Raw genomic sequence first — 23,406 nt, 5'->3', positions numbered from 1 at the left:
CAAGGCTCACCATCTCCAGTCACGTAGTAGCCAGGGAACTTCTTAAAGTAGGTGGTCTCGAAACGTGTGTGGTTCCCATAAACTGTGCGCATGATCCCTGGCCAGGGCTGCTTGAACACCTGGGGAGTAGAGAAGGTACACTGATCGCATCTTCTAGGCTGTCTCACAGGAAGACTACCACAGCATTGCTAAACGTTACAGAAAAATATCCTAAATGCCATCCCTGAGAGGTAGGGCAAAGTGTAGTCTTTGGGGGGGACAGATAAGCCTGGCTTAGAATCCCAGTTCTATATGGCTCCAGGGAAGTTACTTTGCTTCTCTGAACTTCATCTGTAAATAATAAACCCTAAAGTTATTATAAGGATTAAATTACTAGTATGTAAAAATTGTCTAGCACAGTGTTCTGAGTAATAATCATCTAGAAATTTTGAGTTTCTTTTGGATAATTACTCAGGAAAGCAGGTTCAATCAGATGCAAGCGAGTCATATAAAATAGAAGCTATCAGTGAATAAATAATTCCCAATCAATAGAATTCTGTGCCAGCAGAACTCTAGATTGAGTAAGGAAGCTTAGATTCGAGTCCTGCTATTGTTACTAACTTGATCTTGGAAAGGTAAAATGGGATTGAGATCTGACGGGCACTAACCACAAAAACGGCAGCAGCTAACATTTAAGAACACTAACTGCAGTTTCAGACTAACCCTTTTGTATGGATTACCTAATTTAATAGAATATTAGATAAAGTAGTATTATCTATACATATTATAGCCCAATTTTACAAGTAAGAAAATTACATTCATGGACAATAGGTAACAGTTTATCTGAGGTCACAGAAGAGGCAGAGTCAGGATCTGAATACAGGCAGACTGACTCCAGAGCCTACATGATTAGTCCTTTAAGCTACAAAGACTCCTTTCTTTAGAAATGGATGTTAAAGGAAGGACTAAGATTGTCTTCTTGACTCCAAAAATTTATCATCACGAATCTTGGAATATAATCTATAAGGGCCCTTAAGAGCCTATGTACCAAAAACTAAAGATACAGGAAAGTATTTGGAAGGATCTCCGTGGTGTCTTTCAGCAGAGGACAAACTCTCAACTGTATTTGTCCTTAGCGATATTTATCTACCAGGAAGATAAGGTTATAAACTAAAACAGAGTACCCTCAGCAGACCCTTCTTTCTCCCACAGAGCCCAGACTCTCACCAGATAACCTTCAGCTTCCCCTTCCAGTTCTTCCCCCGACTCGTTCAGGATTGCAGGCGCAACACCAAAGAACGGGAAAGACTAAAAGCAAATGAGAGGCACAATCCAAGAAGACGAATGAAGGACTCTGACTCAGCTTCCACAGAGCCCCAAATTCCTCATGGCACTCAGGCCAGTACCCTACTCTCTAATAGGTCAACAGCCCCAAATCCTATCCCTGCCAAGCCTAGGACAAGCAGAAGCACTTTACTCACAGCAGAACCTGGTTTCATGGGTGTGGCACCAGGGAGAGGGGTCAGCATATGGCCACCCTGTGGAAGCCAGAGATCAAAGATTTGAATCACTTTTCCTACATGTCCCTAATCCCTAGCCTCCTGCTTCCCTTACTCACTGTTTCTGTTTGCCAGAAGGTGTCTACAATGGGGCAACGCTGGGAACCTACTACCCGATGGTACCATAGCCAGGCTTCAGGGTTGATGGGTTCACCTACTGTGCCCAGCACCTGCAAGGATGCCCGGCTATGCCTTGAGCAGGAGTGGAAGAGAGGAAAATTCTGAGTACCATTAGGAGCCAAAATATACATGCATTCAGCACTCCTTCACCCCCTCCCCATCCCAGGTCAGGAAGTTGGGACAATAGAAAGAAACTGCACAAAGGGCAGTGTTCAGCTCTGAAGGATACCTATCGGACAACAGATGGGGAAGGGTCTCACTTGGTGACAGGATCATCTCCAAACTTCATGAGCATCCGGATTGCTGTTGGTGCCGTGTAGAACTTGGTCACCTTGTATTTGTCCACAATGCTCCACAAGCGGCCTTCATCTGGGTATGTGGGGATCCCCTCAAACTGATCCCAATGGAATCGAGTTATTTTGGGCTCTTCCCAATAGTCTTTCCATTCCCTTCCACTCCCTCGGGTTTAGTATTCATCCTTTATGACCAACTGTGTCTTTACCCTCTGACCACACAAGCCAAGAAGCTTTCTAGTAGCATATATGACCCCTCAAGATTCCTTTTTCTCCAGGAAGTAGTCCCTGTATAAGTTTCCCTTCTTTAGACTAAAAAGCTGTGGGAAATGGTTACCCAGGACAATTTTGTCCATGCCCAGCTCCCATCTCACCAAAACACTGGTGGCACCATTCGCCAGCGGCCCATAGGTGACATAGGAATGACCAGTGATCCAGCCAATGTCTGCTGTGCACCAGAATACATCCTCCGGATGGAAATCAAACACATACTTGAAAGTTGTAGCCACATAGAGCATGTAGCCTCCAACTGTGTGCACCACACCCTGTGGGGAGAATGGGGCCTCAGGTTAGGGTTTTGTGTCCACCTCTATTGACCAACAAATAGAGCCTGTATGGAGCTGGAAAAAGATCCTTCTTAAAGATTTTAATCCTGCCAATGCCCTTTCATGGCAGCGTCTCTCTCCGACTGCCTTTGCTGCACCCTGATGTCACATACGTACACTGACCACTTACATTCTTAGACTGTGTACCTGAGTCACTCATATCTTTCGGATTCCTGGTACTCATTCACACGCACACGCACGCACGCACTTGCCTTGGGTTTGCCTGTGGAGCCACTGGTATACAAGATGAAGAGAGGGTCCTCGGCATCACACCACTCAGGCTCAAACTCATCTCCTGCCTGCTGCATGAGTTCATGCCACCACAAGTCAACCCCTTCATTCCAGGAGATCTGTGGGGAAAGACAGGAATGGGCAGGGAAGAGCTGTAAAAAAGTTCAAGATAGAGGCAGGAGACACCCTACCTGGTACCTGGAGGGGTTAAGGCCCTACATATAGGGAGAGAGGAAGGGAAGGGAGCCCTTCACGGGTACAATGGAGCAGAGAGAACAGACTTACTCTACATTCTTGCTCTTCCTCTAGCCCAGAACCCTGCTTCCCTGGCTTACTCTGAGGAATGCGACCTTACTGGCTCCTTCGTATCCTGCAGCTCTCAGCTGAAACACCACTTTCTTACAAAGACCCCCCTGAACAGTACCTGACACCCCCCACCCCACCTGCTGTTACTGTTCACCATACCTGGTTTATTCCCATACAACACATATTTCTAGGTATTGTCTTCTTGATTATTATCTCCCCCAACTAGACAGGGACCTCTCAGAGGACAGTGGCATAGCTGTATTTTACCCCCATAGCCTTAGCACCTAGTAATGTATTTGACACTCAAAAGACATTTTTGTTGGATAAATTACTATGCATACACAGCCTGAATACACACACACACACACACACACACACACACACACACACACACACACTCTATAGGACTAGTGGCACATCAGCAGGAATGTAGACAACCACACAATTCAGAAAAACAAAATTAGTCACTGCCTACAGGTAAGGAGAACACTTAATTCTGTTAGTTAATAGCAAGAGAACCCAACAGATTTGGGTTCAGGAATTTTTTCCTATGTGTTTAGAAGCCATCCCATCTTGGAGTTTCTCTCTGGTATTTTTTATCCAAGTAGAACCAAGAGGGTTTCCCATAGCAGCTCCTACTTGAGACAGGTTCTGCTCAGCATAAGTCTTGTTTCAAGTTAGTAGAAAGGTCAAAGGTAAATTCCTCTCAGGAAAGGGATGGCCTACTACGCTTGATGGCCTTTGATAGTGACCTCAGGATCTGCTATCCTAAAGTTTCTCTCCTCTCTCCTTTGAAACTATTTTCTTTTCCTGACTATGTTACCTCTTTGAAAACTAGTTTTTCCAGTCTAAATTCTGTTGGGTGAAGTTGGATTCCCTTGATATCTCAAAAATTACACTGGAGTTCAATTTTTACCCATATGACCATGGGAAGTCATTCTTTTTCCTGTTTTCTTACTTATGTGTATGTTTGTATGTGGCATGTGTTGGTGTGCCATGGAAATGCAGGTGCCTGGGCAAGGGGAGGGACTGGAGTGACAGATGGTTGTGAGCCACACGGCCTGAGTGCTTGGAGCCCTGTTCCCCTCAAGAACTGCAAGTGCTCTTTTTTTTTTTTCTCGGAGCTGGGGACCGAACCCAGGGCCTTGCGCTTCCTAGGCAAGCGCTCTACCACTGAGCTAAATCCCCAACCCCTGCAAGTGCTCTTAATGCTAAACCATTTCTCTAGCCCCTTAAGGGGTTTTTAACAAGGACAGTTCCTTTTGCCATGAAGGTCTGACATGGTCTTGTAAATGCCAATAGAGACATATGACAGTTGCCAGTAGAGAGAAAGACTAACTAAAGTCAGACAGTTAGGGGTAAGTTTAATGACCACTGGGGAAAAAAGTTAGGATGGCGAGAAATGTTTGGGGTTTTCTTTATCTACCTTAAAGCCCTTTCACAATCAGTAAATTATTTTTATTTTTATTTAAGACGAGGTCCCCGGCTTGCCTCCAATTACAATTCTCTAGTCTCAGCATCTGTGTTGGTAGAATTAGAAGGATATATAGGGACATCTGCTTCCATTAGACTCTTGGAATGTTCAATGGCCCTGATTGACTGGTAGATATAGCAATGCTAGATAAATTCCTTTCTCTAATACATAGTCATATACCCATATTGTTAGGTGAATATTTGATTTTTAAACCCCAAAATGTCAGACACACACCTTGATAAATTAGAACATGACTCGCTAATCACTCCCATTTTTATGTATTACCTGACCTTTACCCGTGAGAGTTTGGAACTGCTGGAGTATGAGCATTATAAACCCATCTAATGGTGAAGCGGGGTAGGATGGCTCACGCCTTTGATCCCAGCACTCAGGAGGCAGAGGCATGCTGAATTCAAGGCTGGCCTGGTCTACACAGGGAGCTCCAGGTCAGCTGTGGCTAACAGAGTAAAGCCCTGTTTTAGAGAGATCCGGCTATGTATGTGGGGATGTGACAGAGAAACTGTCCCAGCAAGAAAACATGAAGTGCCCTATCTTTAAGTGCACGATCTACATAAGCTTATGTGTATGTTGTCACAGGGATACTTTTTTTCCTGTCCAATGATTGTTTGAGTTGAGGGCCTTAATGCTTTTAGAGCTATGTCAATAGTCTTTATAAATGGTGCTGGCTTGCAGTACACTGAATTGTCATGGGGTAAGACAAAGTTATACTGCAGTTTGCAATGAGAGAATCTTTACAGTCCTATAACACTGTTTCCTTTGTGGGTGTGTGTGTGTGGAGGGGGTGTGGTGGAGTGGGTATGGTACTCCAACTGTGGAGCTGACAATGAGCACCAGGAAGCAGAATGAGCTGTCGGTGAAGCAAACATTGCTGGTGAATGTATACCTATGAGGCCTGTGGCCTTGAAAGAGGAAAAGGGCTGGGTTTTCTAAATAAAAACTGAGCAGTTGGCCCTGCCTTAGAGATCACTGCAAGAGGAGCATGGAGTCTGTAGGTGGCGTGGGTGGGAATCCCTGTAAACCCGTCCAGGCCTTCCTTTGAAGACTGGAACAGGGCGGGAGCCTGGAAGCCTACCAAGGTTTCTACAGTTTTTACTGCAGTTTTCACACAAACCAACACGAACTTTGTGAGAATAATTTAATTTTCTTTGTTGTTTTTCTTTGTTTGCTTGCTTGTTTGGGGTTTATTTTTTGTTTTTGTTTTTGTGACTGTTTTTGTTTCTGTTTTTGTGACTGACTTTATTTTATTCTCCAAAAAAACAGAAACTCATGAGTTTGTTGCTTGGAGCTGAATTACAAGAAAATGTTACTATTGTATTGTTTTGGATTTATTACTTATTTATCCCAATCTTCTTTCTAGAAACTGCCAGTCTGTCTGATGTTTTAAGGCAGTGACAACACTAACATATGAGTAGTTACTACATGCCAAACAACATATAGATAGATGAATAAAAGCCTCTGAGATATGCAGTTACTATCTTTCCCTTAGAGAGAGAGAAACTGAAACAAAAGTTGCCCCAGCTTACACTGTAGCAGGTGGCAGAGACAACATTTGAACCAGGGAGCCTGGCTCTGAGGCCCCCATTCTAAACCACCACATTTGTTACCTCTTTCAAAAGAAGTTTCATTTAGTTTTTGTTTCTTCCCTTCTTGGCTGGCCTTGAACTTGCTATGTAGATCAGACTGTCTTGAACTCACAGAGATCCTTATGACTGCCTTCCCAGAATTGGGATAAAAAGGCATGTATTCCTAAGCCTGGCTTTGACTAAATTTTGTAAGAAAAACAGTTTTCTAAAAACCAGGTCTGTGTCCACACCCATCAGAGTAAGGGCTTATATACACCCCCAGCACAAGGAGTCAGACATGGAAGACAAAGTTACTTGTGAAGATGGTGAAGCTCACAGGAAAATATTTTGTTTTAGGGGTGGGAACAATTTTTTGCTTAATCACTTACATCTCTTTGGTATTGATTTCTTAAAAAGTGGAGTCCAGGGGTTGGGGATTTAGCTCAGTGGTAGAGCCCTTGCCTAGGAAGCGCAAGGTCCTGGGTTCGGTCCCCAGCTCCGAAAAAAAAAAAAGAACAAAAAAAAAAAAAGTGGAGTCCAGAAAAGAGACAGGATTTGTTTGAAGTCATACAACTAAACTTTGGCCTCTGAACACCAAGCCACCGCTAGTTTGCTTTGAGCACCACCTACAATGTGACTTTTGTTGAATTTAGAGTGATGCATGGTTTATAAATTCCAAGTTGCATATAAATGCATTTCTGCTGTCCCATACAATACTTCTTGCAACATAGATCTAACTTTCCCCTTGATGGTAAAATCCCAAGATTAAAGCCTGTACCTCCTCCTCCAAATGCCTCCTGTCTTTCCTGGCTCTACCTTCTGCCCAGCTAAGTACACAGCATATGCTTTCTGAGAGGTCACCTAGTCCCCTCTCCTACAAAGGATGTCTGTGGCAGGAGTGAACTGATGTCTGTTGCTACCTCTGATATCCTTGCTGTATGTGAGCCAACAAAGGCAAAACCAGACATTTATTCTATAACCCTCAGAATGACAGGGACAACAAGGGGCCCAGGAACAAAGGGAGTAACCTCACTGGAGCAGACAGACAGAGAGCAGATGAACAGACAGACAAGCACACAGGGAAGCAGTGATCAAGAGCAGTGAAGAAGCGGATACCTGGGGTCGGATGCACTTGGATTTCTCTTTCAGCTTACCCTGTTAAGAGCCCATGGAATGGAAAGGCTGATGAGCAGGGTCCAAGGATAGAAGTGAGAGGGAAGGGTGAGTGTTCCCTAAACCCCTAGTTGCCTTCTTTCTCCCCAGCCTGCCCTTTCACTAGTCCCCTTAGCCTCTATTCTCCTAGCCCCTATTCTGTACAAAATTTCTAATATTGATTGGGCTCCCCAATCTCCTTAGTCTCATACTAGTAACCTCTCTAGTCCCAACACTGTTCAGATACTTCAAATAAAAAACTCTAAGTAATCTATCCTTTTGGACCCCAGAATTTACATACCCATGCTCCTCAGAACTGTAGGCTATCAACAGGACTGTCCTACAGCTTTTGGCAGAAGTAATGGGTCCAAAGCCACAAAGGTAGTTCATTCAAGTTACAGTTCAATCAGGATGAGTACTTATAGTCACCCAAGTCAGCACATTTCCCACCCAAGCCCAAGCCTAAACTCTAAGGGTCCCCTGTGCCTATCAACATTCACAGTTTTTCAGGCTAAATTCCTAAAGCCCAAGGGCTTCTCTACCCATATTGAAGGTCAAAATCCCCTGCTCTCAGCCAGCTCTACTAGAGGAAGCTTTCCTGGAACTGTTCCTAGATCTCAGCATTATGATGAAGAGGCAAAAGGGGTGGGGGAGGAAATTCTCGGATAGGAAGAAAGGGAATTAGAGCCCAAAAGAGAGTACAGTAGCATCAGACTCACCTGGACATCTGGACATGGCCTCTTAACGGGTGGGGACTGGCTGGGGGAGTCATTCATGCCCAGCTCTGCCCGCCCCAGATGTTTGACCACAATGCAGCATCTCACTGGGAAACCCCTGGAGAAAAGAAACCACTGAAGTATTGGCCTGGTTGGCTAGAAGAAGTTGACAAGATGCACCCATGCCCCTCTAGCAGTATATAGCAAGGACAAAGGGAAGCTGGCAGTGGAGAAAGATCCTGCTAACCAGGTTAGTAGCCAGTAGGTCAGGAAACTTACTTCTCTCGGCACTTCTCCAAGGACTCATCAGCCAGCTCCTTCAGGTTCACAAGTTTTTCCCCCCTGTAGAAGGCATCTTTGGGGAGCAATAAACATTCCAGGCCTTAGTACACACCATGCTCCCTAGTGGGCCCAACAGCCACAGGGTCCTTCCTGAATAAACCTCTTGACTCTGGTTCTCCCAGATGATTTGGGCTGACATATAGTCAACTGAGGTAGGATGAGGACAAGGCAGGCAAGCAGTCCCTGCCCTCCATTCCAAGTAGCCCCAAATCAACAAGCAGACTGGAGAGCAAACTTGAGGTGTAGGAGGATCTGGAGAAGGGGTGAAAGAATTAAGTCACCTGTAGTAATGAGCAGGCAGCAGCTGGAATCCAAGATCCGTTCACAGAGAGACTCTGCAGAGAAGCCTGCAAACTAGGGAAGGGAAAAAAACTGAGGGGAAGAGGAGGACTACGATTGAGTGATCAGAGAAAGGAGGTGCTAATGAAATTTAGCATCTCCAAAACAGGGTTCCAGAAGGTACTGAATAACTGATTTGGACCTATATTTATGATCCTTCACCATCCAGGTCTAATTTCCTTCTCTACAACCCTGGCCCTCGCCCTTGGTTCCTTTCACCAGCCCAAGCTCCTACCACAATGGAGTGCAAAGCTCCAAGGCGAGCACATGCCAGCATAGCCACCACAAGCTCCAAGATCATAGGCATGTAGATGGCCACTCGGTCACCCTTCTGAACACCTGTAGGAAAAGGACAGAGCAGAGACCATGGGCCTTTCTTGTTTTCCTTGCTCCCTCCCTCTCAGATGGCCCCTCCTAGCTAACTTTTCCTGTTCCTGTTACCAGATTCCTTCCATTTCTTGTCCTTTCTCGTCAATTCCCCAGATACTTCAGGGTTAGGTCCTCTAGTTCCTCTCCCATACCCATACTCACCCTGTTTACGGAGAACATTGCTGAACTGACACACCTGGACCAGGAGTTCACGGTATGTGATCTTGGTGGTCTCCCCTGGCTCATTGCCCTCCCTGAAATACACCAGAAAGGATCAGTAACAAGAGATGCATCTTATTCACTTATAAATAAGACAGGAGCAGTCACAAAATTCCATCTGCTCATACCAATGCCTGACACTCTCCTGTCAGTACCTTTTCTGCTACATCTTCCTAAAAAATTATAATTAACTAATTTTTAAATTTTATATGTATGACTATTTTCTCTGAATGTATGAATGTGTACCACCTTGCATGCCTGTTACCACCAGAGGCATTGGATCTCCTGGCACTGAAGTTACAGATGATTATAAGTTGTTATGTGAATGCTAGGAGTTCAAACCCAGGTCCTGTAGAGGAGCAGCCAGTTTCTCCTGATACCACACCATGAGCTGATTGGATTGACACCATGGCCTCTCAACATATTTTATATACAAATTTTATGAGATTTAAAGAGTATTATCTATCTCTGAATCTCTTCTCTTTTATCCTAGGGTTGCATTAAAGAGAAAGCACACAGCAAATGCACCTTGTTGTTGTTGCTAATGCTGAGTCAGAGTCTAATGTCTGGAACCCTCACTGCCTGCCTCTGCCTCTTGGACTAAAGATGTGTCACCTGTCCAGCAAGATAGAACTTTTGCAAAGTATCAAGACTGAATCAAAACATTGGATAGAGACTCACTCCTGTAATATCAGGGGTAATATCCAGTAATATCCCAGGAGACTAAGGAAGTTCTCAAGTGAACTGTCTCAAGTTCAAGGCCAGTCTGGGTTCCATAGTAAGTTCCAGGCCAGTCAGGAGTGTGAAATCCTGTCGGATAGATAGATAGATAGATAGATAGATAGATAGATAGATAGATAGATAGGTGGATGGATAATAGATTGATAGATGATTGATAGATAGATGATAGATGATAGATAGATAGATAGATAGATAGATAGAAGATAGATTGATAGATGAGATTGATTGATTGATAGATAATAGATAGAAGTATGATGGCAGTCATCTTCATTCTCAATACTTAAGAAGTGAAGGCAGGAGGATCAAGCATTCAAAGTCATCTTTGGCTACTTGGAGTGTAGAGGCCAGTCTGGACTACATGATACCTTTCTCAAAAAAAAAATGGGGAAACTGCTGTAGTATTTAGATATGGTGGTGTATGCCTGTAAGCCCACCACTAAGTAGGCTAAAGCAGAATCCCAAACTTGAGGCCAGACTGAGCTACTATAGAAAAAAATTAAGTGGGGAAAAGAAATTATATTGTTATTTAGAATAGGGTCTTCACATTGCCCGAGCCCTGTTACCTAAGGAATTTGTTTGAATATAGATTCCTAGACTTCAACTCAGACCTACTGAATCAGAATACAAAATCTATTTGTGTATGCATACACGTGTGTGTGCACATGCACACACACACACATACACGCACTTGTTCTTTGACAATTTGAATAGGTACAAAATACATTATGACCACATTCACCCCTCCTACCAATATTGACCCTTTCTTTCCTATTAATTCCCTTCCCGTTTTTATGTCATCTACTTCTGTTTTGTGACCACTGAGTTTAACATCTGCATGAGCATGGCTGTGAGCTACCGACTGAAGCACAACCCTGTTACAGCTGGGACAAAAGTTTGAAAATCACTACCTTTGGACTTGAGGACATGGCTCTGTGGTACAACACTTGCCCAGCATGTGACAGGCCCTTGACAATCCAAGGATCAGAAAATGTGGGTTGTGGGGGCAGTGGGGAACAAAGAGTCACTTTTTAAAAAAAGACAACTAATGAAACCAGGCATGGTGGAGTGCATCTCTTGTCCCAACACTCAGGAAATGAAGGCTAGATCTTAAATTCAAGGAAATCATGTGCTACACATAAGTCTTTATAAATACAGTTTGATTATCTTGTCCCCTCCCCCCTTTTAAAGAAAGGCACAAACCCATTTTATTTATTTACATCTGTGAGGGGTACAGCATCATACATACTCTGTGACCAGTGACCTTTGTAGGAAAGTTGCTTTGGAATTTGGCACAAACCACGCCATTGTTTCCATGAGCCTCAACTTTCTCCAGAGTTCTCTGGTGCTATTCAGTTTGTCTTCAGGAGTAATTTTGTTGTGTCTTGCTTTATACACACAAATAAGCACAACTCTTGCCTAGACAGAGCTCAGTTTTATCTCAAGCATAACTATAATTGATTTTAAGAAGAGCTGAGTGCTTTCTTTGGTTCTAGACACCTTGGTTATAGCTAGCAAAAATGTCCTTGTCCCATAGTATTCCAGACATATTTGCCTTTTAGAAGTTCTGTTCCCATAAGATGGGCAAGCTGGGGACCGAACCCAGGGCTGGGGACTGAACCCAGGGCCTTGCGCTTCCTAGGTAAGCGCTCTACCACTGAGCTAAATCCCCAGCCCCTGGGCAAGAGCTTTTAATCCTAGCACTTGCAAGGCAGAGGCAGGTAGACCTCTACTAGTGTGAGGCCAGCCTGGTCTACATAGTGAGTTTCAGAACAGTCAGGGCTGCACAGAGAAACCCAGTCCTGAAAGAAAAAAGGAGGTGGGAGGGAGAAGGAAGAGGAGGAAGAGGGAGATGGAGGAGTAGGAGAAGGAGAAGGAGGGGAGGGGAAGAAGAAGGAAGAGGGGGAGGAAGATGGGGAAGAGAAATAGGGAGAGGGAGAGGAGGAGGAAGGAGGAAGAAGAGTAAGAAGAGGAAGAGGAAGAGGGAGAGGAAGAAGGAAGAGAAGGAGGAGGAAAAGGAGAAGGAGGAGGAGGAGGAAGAGGAGGAGGAGGAAGAAGAAGAGGAGGAGGAGGAGGAAGAAGAGGAGGAGGAGGAATAATCCTATTTCTAGCAGGCCTCAACATGTGCCAAGATGGTAGAAAGAGCTTTGTCCTGTTTTTTATTGGTGGGTTTTTCTTTTTCTTTTTAATATTCATGTATTTACTTGTGTGTGGACACACACATTCCATGGTGCTCATGTAGAGGTCAGAGTTGGTTCTTGCCTTTCACCCTGCTGAAGCAGGATCTTTTGTTTCTGCTGTGCTGTGCACTCCAGGCTAGCTGGTTCAATAGCTCCTAGGCAGTTCTCCTATCTGTCTCCCATCTCACTCAGGACTGCTGGGATTACAGGTGTCCATTACCACATCTGGCTCTTTATATGGGACCAGGACTTGCATTCAGGTCTCAGGAAGCACTGCTAACCGATAGCCTCTTAGCTATCTTACTGGCTCTTTTCTCTTCCCTCCTCCTCTCCCTCTTCCCTTTGTTTGTCTTGGTATAGGGTCTCACTATGCAGACCACACTGGCTTCAGACTTCCCATTCTCCTGTCTGCCTCCTGACTGCAAAGAATGGATTGCAGGTGCGGCCTTCACACCTGCCTCACACGCTGTTTCGCCATCTCCCTTTTCCTTGGACAGGATAATCCCAGGCTGAAATAGTTCTTATTACTTTGATTTCACAGAACATGATTAGTTTTTATAAATCTTTATTTTTCTGATGACTGAACAGAAAGTGTTAATCAGAGATCTTAATCAGAGATTTCTTCCTACCCTGTTTGGGTTCTGGGGATCAAATTCAGGTTATCAGGTTAGTGACAGGCACTTTTACATGCTATGCCATTTTACTAAAACCCTTTAGCCAATAAACAAACAAATAACTTTTAAAAAGATTTATAGATTTATTTATTTATTTAATGTATATGAGTACACTGTAGCTGTCTTCAGACACACCAGAAGAGGGCATCGGATCACATTACAGATGGTTGTGAGCCACCATGTGGTTGCTGGGACTTAAACTCAGGACCTCTGGCAGGGCAGTCAGCGCTCTTAACCACTGAGCCATCTCTCCAGTCCTAAATTACTTTTACTATAAAAATAAAACAATCTCTGAAATGAATGTACTTACTTTTTAATTCTAGAGGTAACATCTTTAAAAATACAACACTCGGTGGGGCTGGGAATATAGTCAGTTGGTAGCATGCTTGCCCAACATGCATGAAGCCCCAGGGGTCAATCTCCAGCAATGCATAAAATGGGTAGGCGGCAAATGCTCATAATCCTAGTGCTCAAATGGTAGAGGCATAAGGATCAGAAGATCAGCATCATCCTTGGCTACACAGTGGTTTACAGGCCAACCTGAGCTAAATGAGATCTTACCTGTGAGTAAATAAATTAAATAAAAAAATGAATAAAATAATTTTCTTTTCTTTTTGAGACAGGGTCTCACTATGCAGGTTTGCCTGGCCTATTACTCACTATATAGACCACGCAGGCTAGAATTAAACTCACAGAGATCCATCTCCTTTGCTTTTCCAGTTCTGGGATTAAAGGTTTGTACATAATTTTCAACTCAGTAACATCAGCAATGAAAATGTCACCCACTTTCTATAACATAGTTTCTATCTCCTGACTCCCTAGGTATGGCTTTTGTTTGTTTGTTTGCTTTTTGTCATTCTTTCTTTACTTATTCAACAACTATCACACGCCATACACATGTGCAGAACAAGACACTGATGTACAATATTCCTGACTTTGTGGAGCTTGTATGCTAATGATATTGTAGGTAATAGACAATCAACAATTAAACCAAGATAATTTTAAGTTATGATAAGTATTATAAGCAGTAAAATAGTGATAGAAAACTGAATGACAAGGAAAAATATCTTTTAAATACACAATTTTATCTGGGCACAATGACATATTCCTGTAATCCTAAAACTCAGAAGGTTGAGGCTGGAGGATTACCAAATGTTTGAGGTCAGCCTGAGCTAAAAAAAATGAGACCTTGTTTCAACAACAACAAACACATACAAAGGAAGTACCATAATTACATGTGAAAATTTAGATTTAAGAATACTTTTCTCACTTCCCTCTGTTATTTAATGATTTTAATAAGTAACATTTTTTTAAAGATTTATTACACACCAGAAGGCATTGGATCCCATTACAGATGGTTGTAAGCCACCATGTGGTTGCTGGGAATTGAACTCCAGACCTCTGGAAGAGCAGTCAGTGCTCTTAACCGCTGAGCCATCTCTCCAGCCCCAAGTAACATAAATATTGCCTAAAGAAGTATGTACCTCAAGTGTCCCTCCCAATCATATCTCCCAATCCCCAACAGCTGACAACCACTGTTACTGAAACTTTGTATAACTTTCTATAGACAATGTGTAGATAAGGCTACTCTTAGTGCGGACAGCTTGTATGGAGTGACCAAAATAATGACTTCAAAGGATGTCTATTCTTTTAGCATCATTCATAAGATCCTTAGGATACTAATGGAGACAGAACCTTAAAAATTGAACTTAAGATGTTAGACTTTAAGGTTTAGGAAAAGGTGCTCTACTAAAGGGACACAGTTGTTGGACAAAGATGTCTACGTAATGTATTCTTACATATTCTAATTTTCTATGCAAATGATAGAATTTTAATCATTGCTTCTTTTTGAAACTGTAAACCTGTATAGCCCAGGGTTGCCTCAATATCACAATCTTCTTGTCAGAGCTTCCCAAGGGCTCCTATAATAGGCATGTGCCATCATAAACAACAAGTTGGGTAGTCGTGTGTGTGTGTGTGTGTGTGTGTGTGTGTGTGTGTGTGTGTGTGTGTGTTGATAGGAATGTAAACCAGAGTCTCAGGCATGCTAGGCAAGTGTTCTACCATTGAAGTATAGCTTTAGCCTCTAGTTATTATATTTATGAAATAAACTGAACAAATATTACATGTATAACTCAATCAGCTTGCTTTGTAAAAATGTATACATATGGTTTACTGCCATTCTCTATCAAGAATGGTTTCATGCTCTTTATTTGCTATTTGTATGTTATGATTAATTTAACAAGTAATGCTTCAATAGCCATCTTTATTCATGTCATTTGCAAATATATCCATAGAGTGAATTACTAGAAATACAATTTTAGGGCCAAAAGATACGTGAATTTTATATCTTGGTCACTATTAAGAGATGACCACTTTATTTTTTTTTTTTTTTGGGTTCTTTTTTTCGGAGCTGGGGACCGAACCCAGGGCCTTGCGCTTCCTAGGTAAGCGCTCTACCACTGAGCTAAATCCCCAGCCCCGAGATGACCACTTTAGATAAGAGTCTAGGGAAGGCCTGGAGAAGTGCTATCTCAGCTTAGACCTCAGTAAGAAATAGGTAACCATGTCAACTCCTGGAACCAATATTCTGCACATAGAAAGCATCAAACAGAAAGGTATTGCGGCCTACTCAAAGAACAGAATGGAACTCAGTGTGGCTGGAATACAGTGGGTAACAGATGAAAACGAGAGCTAGGCATCAGCCAAATCAGGTAGGGCCTTATAGGAGTGGTAAGTTTACATTTTATCCTAAGTGTATTCTTTCTGGCTTTCCTTATACAAAGCTCATGCCTACCTCCACATTTTAAATTCCATTTTACATGGTTGTGTGTGTTGGTTTGGAGAGGGCTATACTATGGTGTATGTGTGGAGGTCAGAGCACAACCTAGAGGAGTTGATGACTCAATACTATCATGTAGGTCCCAGGTCATCAGGCTTGGCGACAAGCTCCTTTACCCACTGAGCCATCTGCCCAGCTCTGTCGTTGCTTGTACTCAAAATGATCCTCTTCCGTTTTCAGATGCAACACTATATAATAACCCCAACAAGCCATCTGTGCTTCCTCCCCCTTTACTATCCAGAGTACTTATGAAGGAGAAACTGAAACCTAGAGAGAACTAGCCAGCCAAGGTCACACAGTAAAAAGTGACAGAGCCAAGAATAGATCGTCAGATCTTCTGATTTCAAGTCAGGACTATTTCATCACAGTGTAAGGGACATGGACAGGCGAGGATGCCAGGCCTTTTCTTACTGAGAGAAGTTACTCAGAAATTATTAGCTTCTGTCCAGCTTCTGGCTTGATGAGTCAGTTGCTATCTTCTTGGCTTCAGTCCTCCTAGGGCTGAGAGAAGCCAAGCATAGCAAGCTTTCTAAAACGGGACGGAACAAGGACAGAGGGAGCTGGCAAATGGCCCTGAATGCCTGAAGCAGAAAAGCTGCCCACAAACAAATGCTACAGAAACTTCAAAACATCTCCACGGATGCTGACATGTGTGTCCTCATGCATGAATCCCCAGTGTGTACCACGTACCAGCTCATCTTTGTATATACATTTGCATAAAACCATATACAGTAATATAGAAACACTAGTCACAACAGCCACCTGGTACATACACAAACACAAAGAAGCATGAATATACGTACCCAGAATTCAAACAGGTCTGCCTGAAAGTCCATTTACAAACCCCCCTGCGGGCACAGCTTGCCTTTTTTAGAAACTTTTCATCCAATCATTTTTTTTATTTTTTCATAAAACTTGAAATAATCTCCCATTGATCCCAATCATAACTAACAGTCTCTTTAAACCTCAGAAGTAGACCAAATTAATTGTTCTGTCCAGAGTTCAAAGATCCTAGTGGCTTTGTATCTTGAGAAGGCCAATTCTCACTCCTTTCCCCCTTCTGACCGGCCAGGGTTATTATTCGTGTACTTTATTGGAATATAGGCTTCATTATAGCAAAGACCTACCCTGTCTTGTTCACTGCTATATCCCTAGCACTGAGAATAAGCTTTGGAACACAGATGACGAATGGGAACTGATGTGTACAGCTCATATGTTCACAGCCTTTTTGAACCCACATACACAAGTGTGTGTTCCTCTCCTTGGCTATGACACAAGCTATACATTATTGATATAGGTACATTACTCATTCCAGTGTCTTCTTTCTCTGTCACAGACACCAGGCTGGGGACCCTAGCTGGTCAGAAGGGGGAAGGGAATGAGAATTGGCCTTCTCAAGATACAAAGCCCACTAGCATCTTTAAACTCTTATAGAACAATTAATTTGGTCTACTTTTGAGGCTTAAAAGACTATTAGTTATGATTGGGATCAAAGCGGGGTCTGCAAAACAACAACAACAAAACAAGTTCAAAAAGCCACCAAAAACAAACAAACAAACAAACAAAAACCAGGTACAAGGACTCAGAGTCCAGTCCTCTTGCTTCCACACTGGGAATTTCAAAATCAAAAATTAACAGGAACTGGGTTTGAGATGTAGCTCAGTGACAGAGCATTCTTCAAGCATTTACAAGGTCCTGTGTTCAACTCTTAGCACAACAGGAAAATAATTAATCATGTCCAGGTAAATGAGTGATTTAGGTCACATAACTGAAAGTTTTGACAGAAACAGAAAATTGTTTTCCTTTCTCTTAGGTTTTTTATGTGACAGCAACTATCTGTGTAGAATTATATTTAGCCTCAGTTTAGGGGTAACAATAGAGGAATCAACTAGAAACCACAATACATGTTTTGGCAAAAGAACCCATCTAGTACCTAAACTTAACTCATCTAGTATCAGTACTTAAACCAGTTAAGTCAATTTTTGTTCGATTGTTCAGTGTTGCCATTCCTTAAAGGTGGAATCTAAAATTTTAAGTACCAATAACTAATTTTCAAAAGTTTAAAACACTGGAAACCAAACAGAACTATTAATGAGAGATTTAACTGACAGATTACTGATCAGGAAATTCACCTGCAGTAAAGCTGTCCTCTACCTGAAGGCCATGTGACTAGAGAGATAACAGAATACATGGTCCTTCTCAAGTTCCTCCTCTGGGGGATCTTTTCCAGAGTTTTTCTAAAATAGCCCTCATGTACACCCTCCAACTAATCCACTGTTAGTTACAAAAATATGTAGGCTAGGTGGTGGCATGCCTTTAATCCCAGCACTTGGAGGCAGAGGCAGGTGGATCTCTGAGTTTGAGGCTAGCCTGGTTTACTAGGTGAGTTCTAGGACAGCCAGGGCTTGCCCAGGGAAACCCTGTCTCAACCCCCCTCAATAATTACACACACACACACACACACACACACACACACACACACAGGTTCAGTGGTTAAGAATACACATTGTTCTTGCAAAGAATCAAAGTTCCATTCCCAGCACCCACATCAGGTGGCTCACAGCGGTCTAGAACTCCAGCTTCAGGGAGCCAACACCTCATTCATCTCCTCAGGCACGTGCAGAGCTGCACATACACAATGTTTTCATAATTATTTTTATTGTCCTTGTCAAAACCACTGCTATGTAAGTCAGGGGTGTTACTCCTTTGCTCAAAACATTCAGGGTGGTTCTCATAGTTTTGAGTCAAAGTCCAAGTCCTTCCAATTCTACTAATTCTTACATGATCTACTCCCTGTCTATTTAGCCCCTTATCTTTCCTTTGCTTCATACACTTGGCTGTCTTAGTGCTGGTCAAAAACAATAAATCCCAGAATCCTTGTCCTCTACTTGTAGCACACTGTTTCCCCAGTTGACCACAAGGCCTAATCTTTATCTTTGAATCACTGATGAAATGTTGGCTTCTTTTATTTATTTTGACTGGACCTCATTTTGTATCCAAGCTGGAGTAGAACTCATTATGTAGCCTAGGCTAGCCTCAAACTCACAGCGGTCCTACCTTAGTCTCCCAAGTGCTGGGATTACTGGAAACATTGTCTGTTCAGTGAGCTATCACTGACCATCTCATGGACAAACACTCCTATCCTTCACAAGGAACATCCTCAAAGGAATCATTCCTAGCTCCCCTTTTCCTCCACTCACTGCCACAACTGAAGATTCTTTCACCCTTCCAGTGCCTTTCACCTCATTTTCCTTGTGACACCATGACACATACAACCTTCTACTGCACTTATATGGGTCTAGCTTTTCCTATTCATGTTCTTTCTCTGCCTCTTCCAATAAGGCCAGCATAATAGGGTGTTCAAGGTCATGGTCAAATCATTGGGAGACTGATATGTGATTAAAAGAGAAGACTAGAGATCCTCTCTTTCTTCTAGAAAGATCAGCATCAGATTGATGATTTTAATTTCTCAAAACTACAAGGAAAGCATAAAATAGGACCAAAGGACTGGAAAGTACATGGGAGGTAGGCCTGGGCACTTACCCAGCATGCACTAAGATCTTCTATACTTTGCCTTCCAATAAAAGATAAATGGGAAATTTGATTTATTCGTAGAACCAGTTGGGGGGATGTTCTACCCTAGTGAGCCAGGCTGTGCAAAGAACAAACACTTGGTAAGAAGTCAAACCTGTTATGAGAGGAGCACTAGCTAGATGTTTTTCTGGGTAAAATAAAAGAAGCTGTTGAGGGGTGCATTCGCTCTCTTCACCACCACCCGACCTTCACCTAGCTATAGCCACTTTATTTATTGCCTGGATGATCACAATGGCCTGCAAACTGACTTCTCACTTCACTCTTCCCCCTTTGAATGTACACATCATTCAGAATGCTCGATTAAAACCATCAATCAGACCACACAGCCTTCTGTCTAAAAATCATCACTTGATTCTGTTATATAAGGAAGAAAAACCAAAGTGCCATACTGGGCCTCTTCCCCTTGTGCTGTTCTCTCAATGTCCTTTCTAGGGCTCCAACGGCACCAGCCTTCTTAAGGACAGAACGCCCATGCTCATTTACTATCTTCCACGTTTGGGTCCCCAGCTCCCCTGAAATATTTGGGTGCAGCAGCATGCTCCTGAAATACCAGTGCTGGTGAGAATGAAGACTTCTGGGACTGTTAGCCAGCTAGTCTTACTGAATTGTCTGACTTGGTGAGCTCCAGTTTCAGTGAGTGACCCTGTCTCTGACACTAAAATAGCAACAGGGAAAGACACACAGTGTTGACCTCTTGCCTCCATATACACCTGGACACATACAAATACGGACACACCATAGAAACACACACACACACACACACACACACACACACAGCTGAGAGAAAGCTGTCTGCTTCCCCAGCACAACAGACGATAGCTCCTGAGGTACAGGCCAAACGGTCTTGTTCACTGCTAAATTCCCACAGAGACTTGTTCATAGTAGGTACTCAATATATTTTTCTGAATGAGTTAATAAATATGAAAGATTTTTACTGGAACAAAGCAGGACAGCACTATGAGACTAGAAGTGGAACAGTTCGATCTCTTTGGAGAGCTTGATATAAAGAAAGCCTTTCTGACTGTCAGAGGTATCGGAAGACAGACTATGCTGTTAGGAGATCGCTGACTCTGAGGTCGTGTAGAACTGAGATTTGCAGAGATAATGAAAAGCAGGTTCTGTCATGAGAACCAAACAAAATCAGTATTTCTGAAAGTATGCTCAAATAATGCTAGTAGTATAGATTCTAAGAAACACCCCAAACACACACTGAAGGGTCAAGAATAGGATTGTTCAGTTTGCCCGGGACAACTCTAGCCACTAATTTATATTAGATCATTCTCCAGAGAATGTGGCATTGGCGTTTTTTGATTTTGGCTTTTGAGACAGAGTCTTGCTTATGCAGTTAATGTGGCTTCAAACTCCTGGTAATTCTTCAATGAATGCCAGGATTATAGGTGTGTGCTATCACACCAATGCTGGACTTTTCATTTTACAAATTCCTCATATAATTTATATTCTTGAAGATTAACTGTAAGGCCTTTCAACTACTTTTTTAGTTTTACCATATTGGTGGTCAAACTCAGGGCCTTGTACATGTTCGGATCTAGAACTGAATTACAACTCTAAGCCTTGGTCTTCTGAAACCAGGTCTCACTTTGTTAAAGATTTATTTATTATACATAAGTGCACTGTCACTGTCTTCAGACGCACCCGAAGAGGGCATCAGATCCCATGACAGATGGTTGTGAGCCACCATGTGGTTGCTGGGATTTGAACTCAGGACCTCTGGAAGAGCAGGGCCATCTCTCCAACCCCAGGTCTCACTTTGTAACCCAAGCTCTCCTCAACCTGGGGGCTTATGAGATTGCATGCATACCGTTACATGCCTGGCAGAAGAAGAATACTTCAAGCTGGGCATGATAGTGCGTGTCTTTAATCCCAGCACTCAGGAGTCAGAGCCAGGCAGATCTCTGTAAGTTAGAGTCTAGCCTGGTCTACAGAGTGAATTCCATGACAGCAAAAGCTACTAGACAGAGAAACTCTGTCTTGAAAAACAAAACAAAAATACTAAAAAAAAATACTTCAAAAGTATAAAATGAAGAAACAATATGAAAGAGTTCTATGACACACAGTGTTGCACAAATGTAAGGAACTCTGAAGTAAGCATTACCCTCAGGCCATTTTTCCTTTCTACCAAGGGAGTAGGAGATGGAAACAACATAACTTGACAAATTAGCAGCCTAATGTTCCCTAGGGTATACTTCAGCTCTAACTGTAGCAGAGAGACCAGCGGAGGCCTGGAGAGACGGCTCAGTGGCTAAGAGCCCTGATTGCTCTTCCAGAGGTCCTGAGTTCAAATTCCAGCAACCACATGGTGGCTCACAACCACCTGTAATGGGATCTGATGCCCTCTTCTGGAGTGTCTGAAGACAACTACAGTGTACTTATAATAAATATATACATCTTAAAAAATAAAAAGAAAGACCAACAGAAAGGTGGAGGGGAACAAATCTCCAAAATTGAATTATAAATCACCCAGAAAGTTAAAGAATGGAGCTTTGGATATCCACCATTCTTTCTTACAAATGAGAACCCTAAGACGCAGGAATAGGAAGTGATGGCCTTGGGTTCCCTAGAACATTACATTATCCTAAAGTGGTGCCATCCAGCTTAGTAGCCATTAGCCACGTATGACAAGTAAACACTTAAAATGTGAGTAAAAACCAGAAATTTTCATTTTATTTAATCTTACTTTAAATATAAATTAAATTGTGGTTGGTCGTCATCACACTGGACACAGCAGCTGGGTATTCTAAATGCCTATCTACTCAGGTATTTCCCTCCTAAATAACATGACCTTTTCTAAAGGGAGAGATTTCCAAAGCCAGCAGGAAAAGGTTAAGGATGAAGATCAATGTGTTAAAGCCCCGAGAACTGTGTGGTTAAAAGAATTCAAACTCACAGAAATTTGTCTGCTCCTGTTCCTGAATGCTACAACTAGTGCGTCAGCAACGCTCAGCCAAAATATATATATATAGAGAGAGAGATTAAAATTCTAGTTCCTCAATTTCTATATGTAATCTTTCCTAACACCTATTAGAAAATCTGGAGAGAATTCTCTTTTCTGCCCTCTTTCACAACCATCCTTCTCTTATGCTTTAAAAAACCGCCAGTTTCTCTCCCTACCTAACATTATTATGGAGGTAGTTGAATGCCTCACATATCCTAGGTGATGTGCTCTCAGCCGGTCTATAACCCCAGTGCTGAAAGAATCGTTCCTCAGGAGCACTCTCTCCCCATGTAACAACTATTTGAGACTCTTATAAAAAGATTCAGAAGTTTTATTTTCTGCAGATTCTGGTTGCAGGCTGGCAGAGCTGGAGAGATGGTTTAGCAGTTAAGAGCATTTTCTGCTCTTCCTGAGGACCCAAGTTCTATTTCCATCACCCATAAGGCAGCTCACAACTATCTGTAAGTCTAGTTCCAGGGTATATGACCCCTTTTTCCCTTCCAGTTACTGCTCACATGTGGTGCACAAACATATATACAGGCAAAACACCCATACTCATAAAATAAAAATAGATAAATAGCCTGGGTTAAGGTCCTGGACTTCTAGCACAACTTTCAAGTGTTTGCTTTTACATACAAAAAATGCAGGATCCCCTAGTTTCGACTATGGAGTTACTAGACTTACACTTAGTGTTTATCCCTAATCCAATAGATGAATTTGCACAAACTCGCCCTTATTTTTTTTTCCTCTGTAAAATATAAGAGAGGAAAAGAGGGTTGGAAGAGGGGAGTAGCTGGTGTTAGATGAGACAATCTCTGTGTATCTTAAACTTGTTGATTCTTTTCTCCTTCTCAGTGGTAGGGGAGCAGTTCTCCAAATTGGTTTCAAAGAAAATATGTAGATACAGAAAGGAAGAGGATGGAAATGAGCAGAATTTGGAGTCAGGTCAACAAATGCTCTTGCATTTCTACAATGGATCAGTGGGTTCGTTCCTGGAAGATTCAGAGTATGAAACTTGTATGGTAATTGAATACCTGCTTACATGGGGTAGAGAGAAAACTTAGCTGATACAGAGATCAAAGAAAAGTAATGCCATACCTGCCTCACATGTTGAGTAAATCAATCCAGGTGCAGCTGG

At 42.5% G+C, this 23,406-nt stretch overlaps 1 protein-coding gene across 3 annotated transcripts in view; it reads right to left on the bottom strand.

Annotated features, from left to right (window-relative positions):
* Acss2 (acyl-CoA synthetase short-chain family member 2) overlaps positions 1-23,406 on the bottom strand; it is a 43,484-nt gene that overhangs the window by 4,975 nt on the left and 15,103 nt on the right. For 2 of the 3 annotated variants that reach the window (XM_039105076.2, XM_006235321.5), the window contains exons 3-15: positions 9,231-9,322; positions 8,935-9,038; positions 8,642-8,714; positions 8,298-8,373; positions 8,022-8,136; positions 7,267-7,305; positions 2,769-2,906; positions 2,326-2,496; positions 1,919-2,052; positions 1,598-1,730; positions 1,461-1,517; positions 1,207-1,287; positions 11-119 (exon numbers count right to left, since the gene is read on the bottom strand). In XM_039105076.2, coding sequence (XP_038961004.1) covers positions 11-119; positions 1,207-1,287; positions 1,461-1,517; positions 1,598-1,730; positions 1,919-2,052; positions 2,326-2,496; positions 2,769-2,906; positions 7,267-7,305; positions 8,022-8,136; positions 8,298-8,373; positions 8,642-8,714; positions 8,935-9,038; positions 9,231-9,322 — 1,322 coding nt within the window. The remainder of the gene's footprint in view (positions 1-10; positions 120-1,206; positions 1,288-1,460; positions 1,518-1,597; positions 1,731-1,918; positions 2,053-2,325; positions 2,497-2,768; positions 2,907-7,266; positions 7,306-8,021; positions 8,137-8,297; positions 8,374-8,641; positions 8,715-8,934; positions 9,039-9,230; positions 9,323-23,406) is intronic. The other variant, NM_001107793.1, reaches the window with a different exon arrangement.

The sequence above is a fragment of the Rattus norvegicus genome, chromosome 3, assembly GCF_036323735.1.
Source record: "Rattus norvegicus strain BN/NHsdMcwi chromosome 3, GRCr8, whole genome shotgun sequence".
Lineage (NCBI taxonomy): Eukaryota > Metazoa > Chordata > Mammalia > Rodentia > Muridae > Rattus > Rattus norvegicus.
The sequence above is the reverse complement of the archived record's forward strand: the minus strand, read 5'-3'. Positions and strand labels throughout refer to the sequence as shown.